Source organism: Sinohyriopsis cumingii, unplaced genomic scaffold (assembly GCF_028554795.1).
Source record: "Sinohyriopsis cumingii isolate HCF-2022 unplaced genomic scaffold, ASM2855479v2 utg001164l, whole genome shotgun sequence".
Lineage (NCBI taxonomy): Eukaryota > Metazoa > Mollusca > Bivalvia > Unionida > Unionidae > Sinohyriopsis > Sinohyriopsis cumingii.
Genome location: NW_028315966.1, coordinates 361,190 through 382,410, shown reverse-complemented (window position 1 = coordinate 382,410; position 21,221 = coordinate 361,190). Strand labels below are relative to the sequence as shown.

Genomic DNA, 21,221 nt, shown 5'->3' with positions numbered 1-21,221 from the left:
TAACCCGTGCTGAGCCTCCCCCAAGTCACCCACATGCAAAATTACTATAATAGGTGCTGCAGTCAGGCCAATGCACTTCTGTAGCTACCTAATACCTAAATATATTATGCAGAGATTGTTTTCTCATTGTGTGAAAATATAGCTACAGACATGCCTACCATCCCGTATTTTGCATACATGTTCTGCAAAATGTCAAAATTTGCCATAATGTTCTACAAATATGCATTCACTGAATGGTGAACAGGAAATTATCAGCTTGGTGCATATGCAATGGTTTAAATAGCCATTGCAAACATGTGTGTATTCTGATGCAGTTATAATTTATTAATCATCATTCAACGCTTCTTCTTTTAAATTCTGTTTTCAAGGTGGTGTTTTTGATTCTGGACAAAAAATCACAGCTTCTTAAAAACAATTAGATATCAGTGAAAGTGATACAAAACCTGTATTGAAAAAATGCTCACAGCGTTTTTTGTAAAGAATACACTGATGAGTATGAATTCTTAAAGCCCACACAAAATGCAGACACAAGCGCTTACTGTAATGTCTGCAGGTGTGAATTTTCAATAAAGTCTGGAGGAATGTTCGATATAGTATTACACAGACACATTTCAGGAATGTTCAATATAGTATTACACAGACACATTTCAGGAATGTTCAATATAGCATTACACAGACACATTTCAGGAAAAAGACACTATGACCTTGAAAAAGAAGTTAAACACTCCAAGAAATTTTTGGGATTTTTTTCATCACATACTGGATCTAGTGTGACTGCGTCTGCTGTGCCCAAGTTAGATCTAATTAGAACCAAAGTTATGTTAGTAGATATTATTGATGAACTCAATCTGCCTATAAGTGCACTTGATACATTTTCAAAAGCTTTTAAAATTGAATTTAGTTTTGGACATTGTGAAGCATTTTCATTGTGGCAGATCAAAAGGAACTGCTATCATTAAAGAAATAATGGGCAGTATTACAGTCTACAGTATTACAGTCTACAGTATTACAGTCTACAGCATTACAGTCTACAGTCTACAGATAGTCATGTCGGAGAAATAGAAGAGATGTAACCTGGGTAGCTATCAGCAGGTTTAAGGAAAATGGAAATGGTGTCTTCAAAATATTGCCAAAAATAATGCTTTCATTAATAACAAAACTTATTCATCTGCACACTGTGAGTGAGTTTTTTCCCTCGTGAGAAAAATCAGAGTTCAGGAGTAAATTGAGTGCAGAGATTGTAGAGGCTATTTTAATTTCAAAATGTAGTATAGTGACAGTTACTAACAGGTTCAAGACTGAGAAGGAGCCGCAGGACCTGAAAAGCTATTACTTCAGACCTCTTACGATGAACTGAGTAGTCCTGGACTTGAATTTTGTATATTCGTATATACTTTAAATAGGTGGGTACTGGGTTTTATATATATAAATATATATTGTAATCATGCATTACCAGTATTTATTGATGTTTTCAAACTCTTTCCCACAGTTTTGGTGGTGGTGTCCTTCAAAAACATTTTCTGTGGTTGGCATGTCTGTAGCTATAAGATCATTTTATTATTGGTCTGTGCTAGATATTTCATGGTGAATGTTTTTTGTGTGTGGGAATATTTTATATTGAAATCGGCTATAATTCTATTCAACATATTTTGCAGAGATTGTGTGAGAATTTTGTCTCTAAAATATACTTCACAGAGACAGTGAGAATGTATTGGGAATTTGTCACAGCATATATATCATAGAAGTTCATAGATTGACGTGTTTTGAATTTTGAAAAGATTTATGAATGTGATTTCCACATTACGTGAATGAAATAGTGTTTGTAAGATTATATCATTATTTCTCTTAGGTGCTGAAAAAGATTTTGTTGCATAGGCTTAAAGATGTTGTATGATTTTTCTAATATGTCTCCGTAACGTTTTGGTAAATTAATCAACTTAGGAATTATTTTGGAATCACAATGATGTAGACTTGTCAGGTTTGTATAAGAAATGCATGAAAAGTCATTGTACGATGTCATGTATCATATCATGGCAACCAGTGAGTTTTAAAATGACTTTTCAAACTAATGAACAATGCCACGTTTGACTAAGCAATGTAAAATTTATTGATCTTGTTCGAGACAGTGGTCAAAACAAAGTCAGGAGACTGATTTTGGACCCAGCATTTGATGGTGGGCTTACTGCTGTAGAAAAGTCAAGCTGAAGTTGTCAAAATCCATCTTTGTTGGTGGCCTCAGTAACAGACCTGTCAAAACTACTAATGTATGGTTTCTTTTAAAACATCAAACTGCGTTATAATGACAACTTCAAGATGATGTGTCAAAACTACTCATGTATGGTTTCTATTACAACAAGATCATACCGTGTATAATAATAACATCATGATGCCACACATGGATATGGACTCTTTATTGATGCACATCACAACCAATATGTACATGGGCATGGCTGAACCAAGTCTGAATTATTAGTTAGTATTTGTAACACCAACAAAGAAGTTGTAGGAGAATATAAAAGTGAGTACTCAGGAAAGCCTATTTAGGAATACATAAGACTTCAACCCAAAATATACTCATTTATGGTTCTATTTAGGTAAAAATATTGAGAAAGCAAAAGGAGTTCCCTGGGTTTTTGTTGCAAAGGATCTCAAACACATCATATATTTCCCTGGAACAATTCTTCTTGCACAGATGCTCTACTAGTAGGTTTTGCTTACTGTGGATTGTGTCCACTCACGGATGGCATCACTGACAATATGCCCACTGTAACAGTTTAGGGGCAAAAAAGGGAATGGTTTTTTTCAGACATTATGCAGTGGTGTAATCAGTATGAATGACATGAACATAATGCAGACATGATTTTTCTCTGTTTTAAAGTGGAATTCCACTTTTCTCCTGACTTGAATCAGATTTTCTTGGTATAGTCCTTTTTTTATATCATCTCCGATCCAGTTTTAAAAAAACTGTCTGTCCGGTCTCATTCTACAATGACCCTTATAAATTATTTGTTCCATATATTAGTTAGCACATGACTATCGTAAAAAGTATTCTGATTGGTCAAAGGTTTAAATTCATCCAAAGAATCTTCATGTAATGGAAACTGATGGCAATGGAAAGAAGAAGCATGCTTGCAAAAAATGGCGCCCTGAGTTATTGAGAGAGAGCATGACACGAAAAGTTTAAATGGGAATGGTTGAGAGAAAAGTTGATGGAAATTTAGTTGGTCAGTTTATAAGAAAACTGAATGCTAGAGGACTGGCATTTTGTGACCTCTGCAAGAAAGATCTGAATTATGGTAATCGCGGTTGGAAGAATTTGGAACAGCACTTAAAAAGAAGCTGCATATGGAAAAATCGAAGCTCAGAAGGCATCTGGAAAAAGTGTAGTTAATTACAATAAGAAGAAAGATTTCTTACATGAGAGTGTAACCCTGTCAGAATATGCACCCAGCATGTCGCCAATACAAGCACCAGCTTGAAAGGAAAAATGCTCTCATTAAGAAGGAAAAGAAATGACTGCACATTGAGCCAAAAAAGTCTTGATGACAAAAAGGAAGGAAAAAGAAATTTTCCAAAGCCGCAAAAAGAGCTCAATTGGCATATCAACAGGTTGTGTCCATTGGAGAAAAAGACAAGTGAATGTATGGGATTATTTGTATATAGTTGATGTACTTGAGTGTTTATTTTACAGATTTGTTATGAAAAGAGAGAAGTATAATATATTTGCTGCAAAAATTGAGAAATTATTTTGACTTAATAGCAATGTGAACACTGACATGCACATGAAATAACTTAAGCATCAATAGTATTGGAGAACAAAATCATCTGACTATAAATATTGTGAAATTATTAAAGTAAAGTTGAACATTTTTAGTAAGTTTATGGCCTATGGCCCCCTGGACACCCAGATCTGAGGTGCTGCCCCTCAAGACACCATTGGAGGAGGACCCCCAAACCCCCCTTAAAATTGTTTCAGCATTTTTTATGGAAGACCAAAATCATGTATGCTACTGCTAGTCCCCAACAATACAGTTGCCAGGAATTTCAGTATTCCCAAAGTAGATATTTTCTCTGATTGCATGACAGTTGTACCAGTAAAAAACGGTAATTGGTTTGAAGTGCATGTGTGTATTGCACCTCAAGAAGGCAAGATTGTAGAGCAAATTATACTATGATCATGTTATTAATAGAAGAATTATGATAGATACTCAATTTTACCAGTGTGAAAAAAAAAAATTGAAACAGAACAATAGCGGCAAGATGAAAACACCAAGAGAACTGCACTAATGAAATACAAACTTGTATGGTGTCCTTAGACACTATTTGTAGATTTGCCATGGCAACCACTTGTTGGTCTGCTTGTAGCAGGAATCACAACAACAACAATTAAAGGCTCACTAATTGAAATTGTTGTTGGAGCCATATCCTTAGTAACAAATGTGAAAGGCAGTGCTGGTCAGATACTTTTGTTATGACAGCATTAGAGAATAAGTGTCTGTTGATAACATGTTCTGGTAGAACAAAGAAGTCTCAATGCGTTCAGTAAACCACTCAGTAATTGAAGATAAAATAGTTAGCATGACGGATTCTGAAACTCTGCATGTGGAAATGGAAAACCACTGATAACTTTGAGTGCAGATTAAGAAACTAGGCATTAGAAACCCAAAACAGTAATTGATTTACACTCTGTTAATATCAAGTAACTGTTTACCATTGTATTTGAATCTACCCAATATTGTATTGACATCACTGTGGCACCTAGTATGGTAACTTCGCATTTGGGTGTCCATGGGAGAGGCTCACTACAGGTTCACACACTTGGGTAAATAATGCATTTGAGTGTGATTGAAGGGTGAAGTTGTGGGGTAAAGACGGCTTTGATCTGTATCAGTAATCACAGTCAAAAAGACCAATAATGATAAGACTAAAAGTAGTATTTATGATTAGGCTGTTCCATTTGAACATGTATGGCACCCAGGGAAGACAGAAGATTTTAACATTTAGCAAAACTTATACAACCTTCCACAATGCATCTATTGGTGACTATTCTGTCTCCAAAGTGCCTTCCCTGGGTCCCACGGTTTTTTTTTTACTTATTGCTTTGGACAAAAAGTTGGAAGAAATTCCTTATCATTAATTTTCATTGGACCTTATTTGTTACTGAATATGTATGTATAGCCTCATGGGAATATGCAGTACAAATCTAGAAGTCTGATATTTAAGGAATGTTTTATCTGTTCCTGACAGGCTGCCTAGATTCTGAAAAACTGACTCTGGAATTCCTGATGTTTTTACATGTTGGATTCTCTGATTCTAAGCCCCACTGTCATGATTCAAAACCAATCATGTTTTACCATTTCTAGTGTTGTGGTATTAGATTTAAAAATCTATTACCAGAAAGCCAGTATGAGTACTTTTAATGCTATAGAGGATATTAATTTGAGTTTCTCATCTTAAAAATATTGTGGCTGTAATGTCTCGATTTCTTTTAGGACATTCTGAAGCAGCCAGTGAAGGGGATTTTGGATGAGAAAGAGAGTTTTGTTACCATGGAAACAAGTGGTGCCACCTGGTTTCAAGCACTTAAACAACATCAGCAGGCTTTGCTTACAAGATTACTCTCTTATCAGGTATTGTGTACAGCTATGTCTTAATTACATTAAATGGTTACCAAAAGTTTGTAATACCCTAAGGCCAAAAAAATAAAACAAATAAATGTTTCTGATCACCAACCCTAGCAAATTTATTTATAATGTTTAAAAAAATGACCTGCCTACCCTGATTTTCAAACCAGTGTAACAGAAAACAGGCATTTTTTTGCCTAATAAAAGCAGAAGAATGCATTTGTGACCTGAGTGTCTTAGGAATTTTGTATTACATAGGACCCTATAAATAGATGCTTACATATGTGTTGACAGTTGTTATTAATAATCTTAATAAGAAGACTTAAATGACTTAATGTCTCAGTGTCTGATGGAGTTTCAACATTTTTAGAATAATTCTGTAACATTCCACTGGTTGGGCTAGGTCACATGAATGGGCAAGGCAAATTGAGTAGTGTATTCTGTCATGTGGGGTCTGTTGTGAAAAATAGTCGCAATAAACAGTGTATATAAAGAGAGAACATAGCAATCAGTTTCATTCCAATTATGGAGTCATTAACATTGCTTTTCTTTTATTCCTGTTGTAAGTCTGCAGATGTGTTTTATGTTGTACTTAGATATTATTTGAGAGGAAAAACATTTTTTTTTTTTTACTATTCAGTGGAAATAGAAAGTGCTCATTATTTGGACTATAATAATACTATTCTGCTACTTAACACCATCTTGATAACATCACAGCTCTTGGATGATCAGTACATTTCTGATTTCAAAATTTAGAGGGAACATTTCATTTATTTAGGATTTTCATAAGGATTTACTTCATAATACTGTAAGTTCCTCTCACATTTTCATTTATAACTTTGATAATTAAATTGTTTGTTATGTTTTACAAAACTTGCTGGTTTTTCTTTTTTTTTCTGTCTCGTTTTATGTGACCGTGGGGTTGTAACTATATATATGTGTGTGTGTGTGTGTATATATATTAACACACAATTCTATGGTCTTAATTAGAATTTTTTAGAAATCAACTGCTAGACACAGATATTAGCATCCAATATGGAATGTTCACATGACATATGTTATTATCCAAGCGTGATGATATATATATATATTGTTTGTGAGAAAAAAGAAAAACATTTTCAGGCTCATTTGCTTTAATCAAATTATTTTATTTATGTTTCAGACCCCAGACATACCTATGATGAGCATCCTTACAGAAAAGATGGACAGACTGCCACTTCAGTCCCGCTTGCCAGGCCTTTGTAAGAGGTTGAGTAAACACTGGCATCAGGTCGTCTGTAGGCAGGACTATGACACTCTTACAATAGCATTAGATGAGTTTACAGGTACACCTAAAATCAAGTTGAAGCATTATATTAGATTTGTTTTTCTTGGTTTTGCACGTAGAATGAGACTATTAAAACACTTCTTCCATATTGGTTATAAGGAATTCCATATAAATTTATTCAGTAAGTTTTACTCCCCATGGATACTCTTTTAAAAGAGGAATGACTTTCTTCTTTATAAATAGATCACTGTCAAAATATTGTTTTAATGCATTTTTTCATGTTGTATTGAACTTTGAATATAGTGATTTAATTTATTTCCTTTAAAGAATATTAAACATTGACTAATGTTGCTGTGTCATTATATGTTGTGAAATATTTTCACTGTATATTTAAAGCATGTTGAATGAAGTATGGGTAAGGTTTATGACATCACAGATGAGAAATTTTTTGCATGCCTCCAATCCTAGCATTGGTTACATAGATGCATTACAACTAATCTCTCCATTTTTCTGTATATGGATGGTTACATAGATACATAAAAATGTACAGGGTCAACCCAGTTGTCTAGATACAGATAGTTACATAGATATGTAACACAAACTGGGTCTAACCAGTTCTCTAGATACAAACAGTTACATAGATACATAATATGTACTGGGTCTTCCCTGTTGTCTGGATACAAGATGGTCTACTCAGTTGTAACACATACTAGTTTAGATATAAATGGTTACATAGATACATAATATGTACTGGGTCTTCCCTGTTGTCTGGATACAAGATGGTCTACTCAGTTGTAACACATCCTAGTTTAGATATAAATGATTACATAGATACATAATATGTACTGGGTCTTCCCTGTTGTCTGGATACAAGATGGTCTACTCAGTTGTAACACATACTAGTTTAGATATAAATGGTTACATAGATACATAATATGTACCAGTCTGTCCACTTGTCTAGATAAGACAGTTATGTAGATGTGTAACATGTACTGGGCCTACCCATTTGTCTAGATACAGTCAGTTACATAGATGTATCACATGTACTGGGCCTACCCATTTGTCTAGATACAGACAGTTACATAGATGTATAACACGTACTGGATCTACCCAGTTGTCTAGATACCAATAGTTACATAGATGTATCACATGTACTGGGCCTACCCAGTTGTCTAGATACCAATAGTTACATAGATGTGTAACATGTACTGGACCTACCCATTTGTCTAGATACAGACAGTTACATAGATGTATAACACATACTGGATCTACCCAGTTGTCTAGATACCAATAGTTACATAGATGTATCACATGTACTGGGCCTACCCAGTTGTCTAGATACCAATAGTTACATAGATGTGTAACACGTACTGAGCCTACCCAGTTGTCTAGATACAGACTGGTATTATAAAAACAAAAAATTCATGATTGTTTTGTCATAAAATACTGAGATAACAGAGATCTATTAAAGGTTGACAAATTTTATTTTTCTCTATAACATCTGTAGATTTGGGAAGAGATCTTACGTATTTCTCCTTCAAATACATTACCTGTGACATTAGCATTAGGAGGTTACTAACCCTGAATCCAGCCCTCCATGAAAGAAGAATAAAAACATCTTTCCATTTATATATCATTTAAATGATGGTAAGTGACTCTTACAGATTAACTTCCCTTGCTCCAGCCAGGTGTTCACTGGTTTTAAGCTTCAGTTTATCACATGCTTCTTAGTAATGCAAGTTTGCCTTCTTGAACAGTTTGTATATATGCTACATGCACTTTTTTCTTCTTCGTTCATTCTTTCATTGCAGACATGTAAGTCAAATGCAAGAAGTGCAGATGATTTAAAGTTATTGAGGAAAATGATGAGACATAAGACATGAAACGTTCTTCCTCACACCAATGTAGCATGTATTCAATTTGGGCCAAAGACATTCAGTCCAGTGTTTTGATTAGGCAGTTAAAGTACCGCAACATATGGGCTTCAAGTCATCTGATCACAAATTATTAAGCATTCGTCTGAATTCAGAATATTTGGTGACATATACATGCTATCCACACTATGTATGTGATCTTAGATGCTGACCAAGTGTTCCAGCTTCCTGGCGAATGACTTTATGGTTTTGGCAGGCATAAATCTATCATCTTGGACTGGTAAACCATGCATTGCTCAACAGTTCCTACAGCTATGCAACCCATGCCTAGAAGACCACCCTTGCCTAGAAGACCACCCATGCCTAGAAGACCACCCTTGCCTAGAAGACCAGCCTTGCCTAGAAGACCACCCATGCCTAGAAGACCACCCATGCCTAGAAGACCAAATTGCCTAGAAGATCAGCCTTGCCTAGAAGACCAGCCTTGCCTAGAAGACCACCCATGCCTAGAAGACCACCCTTGCCTTGAAGACCAGCCTTGCCTAGAAGAACCACCCATGCCTAGAAGACCACCCTTGCCTAGAAGACCACCCTTGCCATCTGACCAGCTGCACCAACAGGATTTATTATACCATGGCATACCAGCATCACAATTAGGAGCTTCCTTTTAGCTTCAACCTCGTCCCTTCTACTGTCAGCAAGATATTGGACAGTGCCATATCTGACTTTATGATGTCCTCATCCACAGCAACAGTACTGTTGATGGACTATATATAAACTACCTTCTCTACTTCATTCACAATTTAGGTCGATAATCAATGTGGAGAAGCCCGATATTGTCACTTCTCAACGTTCTGTTCATCAAGGTATGGAGTTTCTAATGTTTATCACCTGGTTCTTCTTCCAGAATGCATTAGCAGTATAATTCTGGTATTGGAGAAAGCATTCACAAGAATGTTCATGTCATCGAGAAAGTTCCTTCAATTCTTGCTTAATTTGGTGGTGGATCTGTTATACCTTGGCAGCATTCATATGCACAACCAGGAGGAGGCCCTTCTGACACATTTGCAACCAATCTTGGGTAGTTGAGTTCACCAGGTTATGATCTTGACCCAGATCAGAAAATTCTTGCTTCATTGGCAAGACAGGCAGTGGCTAGTGTCACGAATATCATTAGAAGCCTCATAACTGGAAATCACAGTCTGCATAAATGCCAATTTTTTAGGCTGATGGACACACTTGCTATGAAAATGTGTGATGGTCAGTGGCAAATGGGGAACACTTGCTATGAGAATTTGCAATGGTCAGTGGCAAATGGGTTACATACTTGCTATGAGACTTTGTGATGGTCAGTGGCAAATGGGGGATACTTACTATGAGACGTTATGATGGTCAGTGGCAAATGGGGGACATGCTATGAGACTGTGATGGTCAGTGGCAAATGGGGACACACTTGCTATGAGAATTTGTGATGGTCAGTGGCAAATGGGGGACACACTTGCTTTGAGACTTTGTGATGGTCAGTGGCAAATGGGGACACGCTATGAGAATTTGTGATGGTCAGTGGTAAATGGGGGACACACTTGCTATGAGACTTTGCAATGGTTAGTGGTAAATGGGGGACACACTAGCTTTGAAAATGTGTGATGGTCAGTGGTAAATGGGGGACACACTTGCTATGATAATTTGTGATGGTCAGCGACAAATGGGGGAAATACTTGCCATGAGACTTTGTGATAGTCATTGGCAAATGGGGCACTACAGGAGAAGGTTCTTCACATCAGTCACCCGAACATGAAGGCCACTTGTCAACACTTCATATACTTTTGTGGAATGCATTCAAAGTAATATGATTCTGATAATGTTATACAATTTAGTTATAGTGAACTACCTCTTCAAACAAGGCAGATGGCAGGGGACCCGGTTTCATTTCTAAAGCCAGTTTACCATCAGTCAACAACAGTATTCTTCTCTTTCACTTGATTGAACTGTCGAGGGAGCCAAAGCTGCAGGACCTGGAACATGCCCTCAGATACTATCTTACGCACACAGAGAAAGCTCATGGTGGCTGTTGAAGGCACTTTAGTTAAGGCAGGAAAGCTCGATATAACCTATAAGTGCTGGCCTCTTGTCAAAATGGGGTTATTAGATTAGCATACCCTGAACCCTGTAAGGATCAGGTATGACTTGTGAAGATTTTGGTTGACAAAGTATGAATGATTCCACATGTAATGTCTCAGTTTGAGACATAGTAAACTTGGCTGGCATGACAAGTCTGCATTCTCATCTTCTGTTTGTGTGACATAGCCATGCAAAGGAGAAAGTTGAATCATGTCTGGCCACTGGTTGTGCCTTGATAGTTACTGATCCCCATTCATGACAGCAGCCCAGGGCAGGACCTTCTAACTTTTGCTGGATTCACCCAGGAAACGTTCGCATATAATAGAATAGCCAGGTGTGGGATCTTATAGGGACATAGGCCCTCAGACATGCCTATCATTTGTTTATGTTATCAACACATTAGAAATTCATCCTTTCATCTTGCGCCGTCAGCAGCATGTTGAAGCATTTCTGTCATGTCTTATTCTCCTGGTGTTAATGTGATCTGGTAATTTATTTGATGAAGAAAGGAAATTTTTATCAAATATATTACCCAATCACATTAATGTTAGGAATTATTTCTGCTACTTCCAGAATCCAGCCCTCGTATAGACTTGAAAAGTCTCTATTTTGTATAGACAAAGGGCTGTAGTTCATACAGATTACCTCCCCTTACTCTACTGGGTGGTTTCTCTGAAAATATTTACCAGATCGCCTTTTGGTCAATCCCTCCCACCTTTCCCTGCAAATGTGAGAATGTCATTATAGGTTTCATTCAAGCTTAAACTAATAAACATCTGGGATACAGGTAGTCACCTGGCACCTGGCAGGAAATATGAAAGTTAGTCTGTAAGAGGTTTTTTTTAAAAAAACTTTCTTCCGGCTTTTAGGCAGGGCTAGATTCAGAGTAATAGGGTAAGTTTGTTTGGGTTTTTATTTTTTGAGAAACAAATTGCTACAAAATTTCCTTTACCAAAGGATAGATTAATGCCAGTTTAATAGGAATGCAGGTAGTACAAAAGCAATTAAAAATGTTACATTGACCAAAGTTAATAGATAGATAGATAGATAGATACACACACACACATACATACACGCATGCACACACACACACACACACAGAGTACACTGATTTGAATTTCTGTTACAACAGAGTCATATTTCTAATATTGCATATATATTTTCAATCCTACTTGTCGTTTAGGGGAACTGGTAGAGGCTATTCATGAGCTGCAGTCCTTGGAGGTGTCACAGGTAAACTGTAATTACTTACACCTGGTCATGGGATACATTTGAACAATATGTATTAGAGCATATGTGACAAACATGTTGCTTTTGGCATATCATTATGATTGTTAAATTTTAAAAAAATTAGCAATAAGAAGGTCCATGTCATCTTCGTTTTATCATCATCTCTTGAATCCCACACATCATATAACTTTCAGAAGTTTCTAAAATAGAAGACTGTGGTGTAAGAATAGCATAAGAGTATGTTTGTCTATCATAGACCTACAAGTACTTTCCTTATTTTTTATTTAATATATAACACATTTCTAAGAAAACAGATGGGTTTCTTCAATGTGAAATCTTGTCTCACAGATTTGTTATATTAATGAAGGAAATTGGCTAGCAGACCAGTCTATACTTTTTAAAAAAGTTGGTGCCTGAATGTAAGTAATATAGGCTTTATTAATGTCTCATGATTGCCGTATGAATGAAGAAATGTCAGAGGCAAAGGATCCATTTAAACTTTGTAATATGTTCGATCAGGAAAAAGACAAATCAGTAGCTCTTTACAAATTTAAAAAAGAAGGATATAAGAATGGTGTAATACAGCACTCAGGTTGAGCACATCATCCTCATTGTGGAAGTTTTAGAGTTGACTTTATGATCACTCGGGTGAAAGTTGAAATGTTGACTAATTAAAGTTAGTGTTGCGTGTGTGTGTATATATATATATATATATATATATATATATATATATATATATATATATATATATATAATATAATATATCAGTGCATTTTATATTTGTATTCTGGTATTAATCCACATTGATTCTTCTCATTTATGACAGAAACTTTAACCACTGTGGAAACTTTATCATATGTTTCATACAGTTCATTGTGATTATGGTATGTACTACATAGATTACACTTTTTATGCTTCAGTTATGCTTTTTTTGTAACTTAGGTTATGAGTATTCCTTTTTAGGGGTTGGCAGGTATGTTGAAGTGAATTCAGTGTAGTAAATGACTGTCTGGATAATACATTTTCTCTGCTATGGCATTATTTGTTCAAGCATCTTTTAGCATTGTTTATTTGTATAAGCATATAATTTGATTTTCTTGTTGCAGATATGAGTTTACAAGGGTCATAAGTTTAAATGAAACTTAGGGGTAATGTGTATGAGTGTGTGTGATTTGGATTTTTCATGTAGCTTTAACAATTTTTCAGTCATATCGCTACACTCTTTGCATTTGGGCAGTTTATAGCGATTTCTAGCACTGGGGCATCATGCCGCAGATATGTAGCATGATGTCCCACCCAGTCACATTATCCTGAAACCATACTGACCATTCCTAACACTAGCCTCTTAATGCTGGGCATTAAGTGAGGACGCTGTTAGTATAATTTTTAGAAGTCTTTGTTATGATTTGGCCCGGGTTTCAACCCATGACCTCCCAAATCCAAGGCATATGCTCTAACCACTTAGGGGTAATGAGCTAGCAGGTTTCAGATTAAATTGCATGTTGCCAAGTTTTTACACAAATTTAAAGCTTTTGCAAAGAACATCGCTTATAAACACAAGTATTAAATTTATAGATACAATATTTAGGATTTTACTTCATGAGGGAACATTTTGTAGTCCCTGAGCAAAGTGAAAGTAAATACTGATAAATGTATAATTCTTTTTCCCATCAGGGTGAGGACAAAGAGAAGCAGAAATCTGAAGCAAAACACATTAACCTGAGGAAACGTCAGGCTTTAGCTGATCTCTTCAAGCACCTCACCAAATTAGGTAATTATGCATCATGATTTGGTCCATCCAAGCCCTAGGATTCTGTCAACTCATTTGCTGACATATTTCCCATCAATTTGCTTAGGTGATTAGGAAGAAGATTGTATAGGGAACTAGTAATGAATTTTGCCACAAAGTTTGCATCAAGTTCAGGCTAAAACATCATTTCTGACATTTCCAAGAAACAGCATTAAGAAGATTCAAGTTACTGGAACTAAATGAAAATTTTTTTTAATTACAGAAATGTAGATGCAGCAGATTGGGAAAAAATATTATAAATTGTAGAAGGGTGTATACCACATAAATATGAATACTTGCCTATTCAAATGTGAAAGAGTGTTGAAAGAGTTGTGTGCAGTTTGTATTGAGCATAAGGTATTGAACATTTGCTATGTGAGTGTAGAGTAATAAACAATCTATACTCACGTGTAAGTCAAGTCCAACTGCAAACAACATTTACCCTGATCTGTCATTACATAATGTACTGGCAGATCATGATCTGTGTTCTTTGTTTTGCTAATTACTCCTAATAAACCTCATCGACATGATCTGCCAGAGTATAATGCAGTAGTGATTGCGGTCTATGCATTTGGCAGTTGGATCCGACTTACAGGCGTGTATATACAGCACAACCTTGGGCATAATTATTTGATAAGAAACAAATTAAACTGATCAACTTTTGAATCCTAAAGATATTTTCTTTGGTCTGTTGCATCTCTTTGTAAATGCTATTAACACATTAACCCCTAGTGACGACTTTACCGGGCAGGAGGTAGTAGCCTACTGCTGAGCTCTGTAGCATCATGGTCATGCATGATACACTAAAGTGGGTGGTATTATAGAAAGGTAGACAGATGTAGCTCTACAATGATACCAAATAATCTGGAATATCTAGTTGCACTACAAAATACAGATAGAAAAACCTCCTTTTTTGGACCCGACTTTTTTTAACCCAAAATTCACCCATGGTCGGAATCCGATTTTGTGTCCGCATTTTAGACTTTTTGGTCTCAGGTCTAAGGCAGTCTGGTATGAACTGCAAACAGACAGATGAGCCTTTGAAAAAAGTAGGATAAGATGGGTATTTGGAATAAAGAGTGGTCTCCATACAAAAATAATGGCTCCGTTTAGCGCAACAACAAAAAAAGAAGTCCAACTTGTACCCTTCTGCTCATGCGCGAGTCAAATAGCCAACGAAAATCGATGTTTCTAACACCACTAGGCAGTATGTTATTGAAAGATGACCGGGGATTTGGTGTTTTCGAGTCTATTCAGAAATAGCTTTCAAAATGTGTTTCCTACTCGATTTTCAGACAAATATGACAAAAAGCTCCAGGGGTTAATGTGTTAAATATAGATATTATGTGTATCAAATAACATAGATTCCTGTGCATCCCAACAGTGCATTATTTCACACAGAACCAATTCCTGTTCATCCCAGAGATAAACTCTTACAGTACTTTAATATTGGCTCTAAACTTTATTACATTTATGAAATTAGTTAAAACTGTCTCTACAGAGCAGACAAAATAAAATTGAAAAAAATATAGCCATTATTGGTATCTGTTTATTATGTGTAGTTTATTATGTGTAAATAATGTGCGATTGTTTATGGGGGTTTATGTTGACTATTTTATATGTGTTCATATTTGTAACTGCATGACAGGTTTATGTTTAGACCTTGTTGTACGTGTTCATAAGGTATTTGTGTGATTGTGTAATCTTCATGTGTAGACAATTTTTTTATATATGTGAGATTCATCTGTAGACTGTTTATATGTGATTCATGTGTATACTATTTTATATGCAATATGCATGTGTAGACCATTTTAATAGCAAGATTTATGTGCAGACCATTTTAATAGCAAGATTCGTGTGTAGACCATTTAATAGCAAGATTTGAGTAGACCATTTTAATAGCAAGATTTATGTGTAGACCATTTTAATAGCAAGATTTATGTGTAGACCATTTTAATTGGCAATATTTGTGTAGACTATTTTAATTGCAAAATTTGTGTAGACCATTTTAATTGCAATTTTTCTGTGTAGACTATTTTACTTGCAAGATTTATGTGTAGACTATTTTAATTGCAAGATTTATGTGTAATTGCAAGATTCATGTGTAGACCATTTTAATTGCAAGATTCATGTGTAGACCATTTTAATTGCAATACTTATGTGTAGACTATTTTATATTTTAGATTCATGTGTAAGCTATTGTATACGTGAGATTCATAAGAATTAGAAGTATGAATGAGTATCATATATTAATATATTATTTTACATATATTAAAAGACTTTAATATCTAAAATCAGGTTATTTAATATGTTCGCTGGTAACTGGTATACCTTATAAGCAAAATAAAAAGGTTAAAATAACAACTCAGAAGATTCTACATGTATATTATCATTCCTCTGACATTACAGTATAGAAAGGTTTTCAAGAAAGATTGACTGTTGCATAGAATCAAATAGTCTGCATTGGTGTTTTCTTTTACAGGGTTATCATACAGGAAGGGACTTGCACTCTCTACAGATGAAATGCAGTATCAGGCACTACATGCTTTACCACTGGACATAACAGTGATGGCTGATGGCAATACAGACTCCAGGTTTGATAGGATTATTTTATCTTAATATCTACATTTTGCTAATGATGCTTACCTTAAAAAATGTCATACCATGACACTATAAAAAACATGCAGTTAGCAATGCCACAGTACCACAAATCATTTGCCACACTGTGTCATAACACTTAGCAGTGCCACAAATCATTTGCCACACTGTGTCATAACACTTAGCAGTGCCACAGATCATTTGCCACACTGTGTCATAACACTTAGCAGTGCCACAAATCATTTGCTACAATATGAAATAACACTTATTAGTACCACAAATCATTTGCCACTTTTTGACAGAACACTTAGACCGCTCCCGTGGCCTAGTAGTTAGAGCGTCCGCCTCAGATGCGGGAGGCCGCGGGTTCGAACCCTGGTTGAGTCATGCCAAAGACTTACAAAAATGGTTCTAACAGCTGCCTCGCTTGGCGCTCAACATTAAGAGGCTAGTGTTAGGACTGGTCAGCCTAGTGACAGGATAATGTGACTGGGTAGGACATCATTCTACATGTCTGTGACATTATGCCCCAGTGCTAGACTTCACTATAAATTGTCACACTGCAGACATCGTAGCGATATGACTGAAAAATTGTTAAAGCTCTGTTAAAAATCCAAATCACACACACACACACATAACACTTAGTAGTGCTACAAATTGCTTTCCAAACTGTCATGGCACCCAGCATTCAATCAACATCACAGACCAAGGAACAAAAGAATCTCACCTAAATAGCGACATCACAGTACATGAATGGGAGATAGCCCTACGATCCAAAAACGAAGCATCCGCTGGTAAGGATCAGTTAGGTTACATTATCTGTAAAAAAATCTACCTATCAGTATAACACTAGCCATAATCAAACTCTTTAATAGGATATGGGATAAAGGCCAACTACCCACCAAATGGAAACAGGCCATAGTAATATCAATCCCCAAGCTAGGTAAAGATCCCAACAACATAAATTCGTACCGATCCATCTCCCTTACAAACAATATTTGCAAAATAATGGAGACAATAATCGCAAATAGGTTAAAACACCACCTAGAAACCAATAACCTACTCTCCATAAATCAATGTGGCTTTCGGAACAAACAGTCAAACACTGACCAACTTCTCACATTGGAAAAAGACATCAAACTTGCTTTTAATGCACATAGGAAAACCGATCGCAACCTCATAGCGGTTTTTCTCGACCTAGAAAAAGCGTTTGACCTAGTATGGACCAATGGACTAATGGCCAAATTAAACCAATTTGGAAAAGCTAGACGATTGTTCAACTTGATTGGTGATTTCCTCACATGACGGAAAATTACCACAAGAATAGGCAACACCCATTCTGAAGAATTTTCACTTGAAAATGGAACACCGCAAGGCAGTGTGATAAGTCCCCTACTATTTAACCTAATGGTAAACGACCTTGACCTCAATGCAGCCTCCACAAAAATAAACTTGTCACAATTTGCAGATGATAGTGGCATATGGATGAATGGAAATCCTGCCAGTAAAACAGTAGTTAAAGAAATCAAGCAGAGCCTAGACAACATAGGGAGATGGGCGAACAAATGGGGTTTCAAAATATCTCATGAAAAAACTGTGGCAATCATATTCACCCCCAAATGAAATAACAACCTAGTCTATCCAAACTTCTATATAGAAAATCAATTAATCAAATATGTAACGGTAGTAAAATTCCTAGGAATGTTCTTTGACAACCACCTCACATGGAAAAGCACATTGAACAACTCACCCAGAATTGTAATAAAGATCTCAATTTACTCGGGAACATCACAGGGACTGACTGGGGATCCAACCAGGAAACCCTCCTCACGATATATAAAACCCTAATTAGATCAAAACTGTATTACGGTTGCCAAGCATATAACTCGGCTAAGCAACCTGTACTACAAAAACTTGACACTATCCAGAGAAAAGCCTTACTATTATGCACAGGAACACTCCCCTCAACATCATTAAAAGAACTACAAACACTAACAGAACTACCCTTAAAATTACGTAGGCAAGAACTGCTCCTCCGATACTCCATTCGATTAGATACCCACCCAGACAACCATCCCACCAAAATAGCTATAGTGTAAAGTTGTCTTCAAACCCAAATCATACCCACCACACCAAGTGGCAAAGTAATCCTTGAACTAAGAGAAAGATACCTCTACTAAAAAAACAGGTAACAGACCAAAACAAATCACCATGGTTACAAAAACCACCAAGGATTAACATTGAAGCTACCAAATTAGGCAATAGAGAATGACAAGAAAACTTACTAAAACCTGTACTGGTAAACGAAATCAACCAAAAATACACGGATTATGTTAAAATATATACCGATGGATCAAAAACAAACAACCCACCAAGAATAGCAGAAGCAATAGTCATCCCTGAATTCAATATACAAATGGGATCCAGATTACCTGACTATTGCTCCATTTACACCACTGAATTCTGGGCTATACTTGAGTCACTACAATGGATCAAAGACAACCAAATACCTAAAGCAGTCATAAGCAATTCCCTAAGTGTTATCAAATCGATCCAAAATCGCAATACACACTCTAGGGAAAAATATCTTGACAGAGCATGCCATTTAATCGACGATATCACCACAGCACATCAATTAGTCGAGCTCATGTGGATACCGTCACACATTGGAATCTCTGGCAAGGAAACAGCAGACAAAGTTGCACAAACCAAACTAGGAGATCAAATCTCTATCAAGCTTAACTATAGCTCTACAGAAGCAATAAGCTTCGCACAAACATATAGAGACCAAAAATGGCAAGATTTTTGGAACTCCTCCACAAAAGGTAAAAAGCACCATGAAAACCAAAAAACCAGAGATAGGAACATACAGCTACCTAAGGGTACCTATTTAGAACAGAAAACCATAAACAGGATAATAACTGGAAAAACTAAACTAGCAAGCAGTTTTGGAAGGTTTATAGGACCAAATCCAGCAACCATTAACTGCTTTAACTGCCACACCACTGAAGATCTACACCACATATTCAATATATGCCCAAAATATCAACCCACTAGGAAAATATTTATCAAAAACCAAAAAGAGATTGGATCACCACACACATACCCAGAGTTACTTATGGACTCTAATAAAAATAAACAATCAGCATATAAAAATATAAATAAATTCATAGAATCAGCAGGACTTAGGAACAAAGTATAATTACTATCCCCACAAAACCAAAAGACCCAGTAACTAGCTAAATAAATTTAGAAGCCCCCACATAAAAACCCATAACATATCATTCAATTTAATAAAAATATTAATAAATAATTCACTTACGAAGCACCTATCAAAAACTAAGGAAACTGCAAAATCAGATGTCCTAGATGTCCTTAACGAATCGAGTAATCAGCTAGGACTCCGGTCCTAGATGTCCTTAATGAACCGTGTAATCGGCTAGGACTCCGGTCTCTTTCTAAATAAAGTATAAATAAACATTCAGTCTCTAAAAACATTAATAAATAAATAACTTAAAGAGGCAATATCTAAAAACTTACAAATAACATAATGTAGGAAGCACACCCTAAACACCTCGACTAGTAATACCATAATAACCTTGAAAATCTCTCTTCATACATGATTTCTACTAACAACCTCTATAAACAGCATAGAACACCCCCCTTTTTAGAACATTTTGAAAAAATAATTTTTTTTTAAAAAAACGCAAGAAACACCAGGCAAATGCAACAAGAAACCAGCGATGTGAAGCAACCAGGAACGTTCCCGAGCTCTCCTTCCCACTAATGACAGCCAACCATTCAACTGTAAGGGACCTTTATTGACCCACAGATTGAGGCCAAACTATCAGGGTTCCTTGAACCCATAAAAGCCTGGGGAAGGTGGCACCATTCCCTTCCCCAGGAACAAATAGCAGGCTGTGGTGCAGTCAGAAAAAAGTGGCACATGCACAATTGTGCGCATGCCACTATAATTAAACTCAACAACAACAACAACCAGCTTAATACTTGAAATACAGTTAATTTTTTGGTTATCTGATTTGATCAAGTGATTTACTTGCAGCATGTTTACCATATTTGCCAGCCTACAAGATGATACTTTTTTTACCAGAAAATCTTTGCTTCGTCTTATACTCCGAATCGACTTATATTTGGATTTTGTCATCCAAATCGCCTTTTCGTATGTCACATAAGTTTTCGTATGGAAAAAATTCTCCAAAAGTGTGAAAAATAATGTGTAGAAACATAAACATATTTCATTTTGGGGAAGAGATCATGTATGAAAAAATATATCTGATATATCTGATGTAATTGCGCTAAAGCAGCATGCATTAGTAATATACGTTGTTTGTAATATACTTTGTTTAAATTTGATACGGGTGCATTAGAATTGAAAAATTAGAAGATAATTACCATGACAGAGGCAGAAATTGCATCACAATTTTCTTACTGCACCTTATGATCAAATAAAAATTATACCCCATTATGAGAGAGATATATATATTTACGATTGCATGGTAATCTTTTATTGTTAATTTACTTGATTACTGTGATCATGCTCATGTACAAAAGTTTAGTACCATAATCCATTATCAATTAATACCACTAAGTGAGCAATGCCTTCTAGTTTTAGTTATCACTTCCATTGTTCACAAATCACATGGCTTTGTAGTTGTGTGTACATGCTAATTAAATATGCTACAACTCTAGTCAGGTTT

General features: G+C 35.9%; 1 protein-coding gene across 2 annotated transcripts in view; it reads left to right on the top strand.

Annotated features, from left to right (window-relative positions):
- Positions 1-21,221, top strand: part of LOC149772822 (midasin-like) — a 270,606-nt gene that overhangs the window by 193,834 nt on the left and 55,551 nt on the right. For both annotated transcript variants that reach the window (XM_089947241.1, XM_089947240.1), the window contains exons 73-77: positions 5,493-5,630; positions 6,787-6,949; positions 12,070-12,119; positions 13,791-13,887; positions 16,388-16,499. In XM_089947241.1, coding sequence (XP_089803367.1) covers positions 5,493-5,630; positions 6,787-6,949; positions 12,070-12,119; positions 13,791-13,887; positions 16,388-16,499 — 560 coding nt within the window. The remainder of the gene's footprint in view (positions 1-5,492; positions 5,631-6,786; positions 6,950-12,069; positions 12,120-13,790; positions 13,888-16,387; positions 16,500-21,221) is intronic.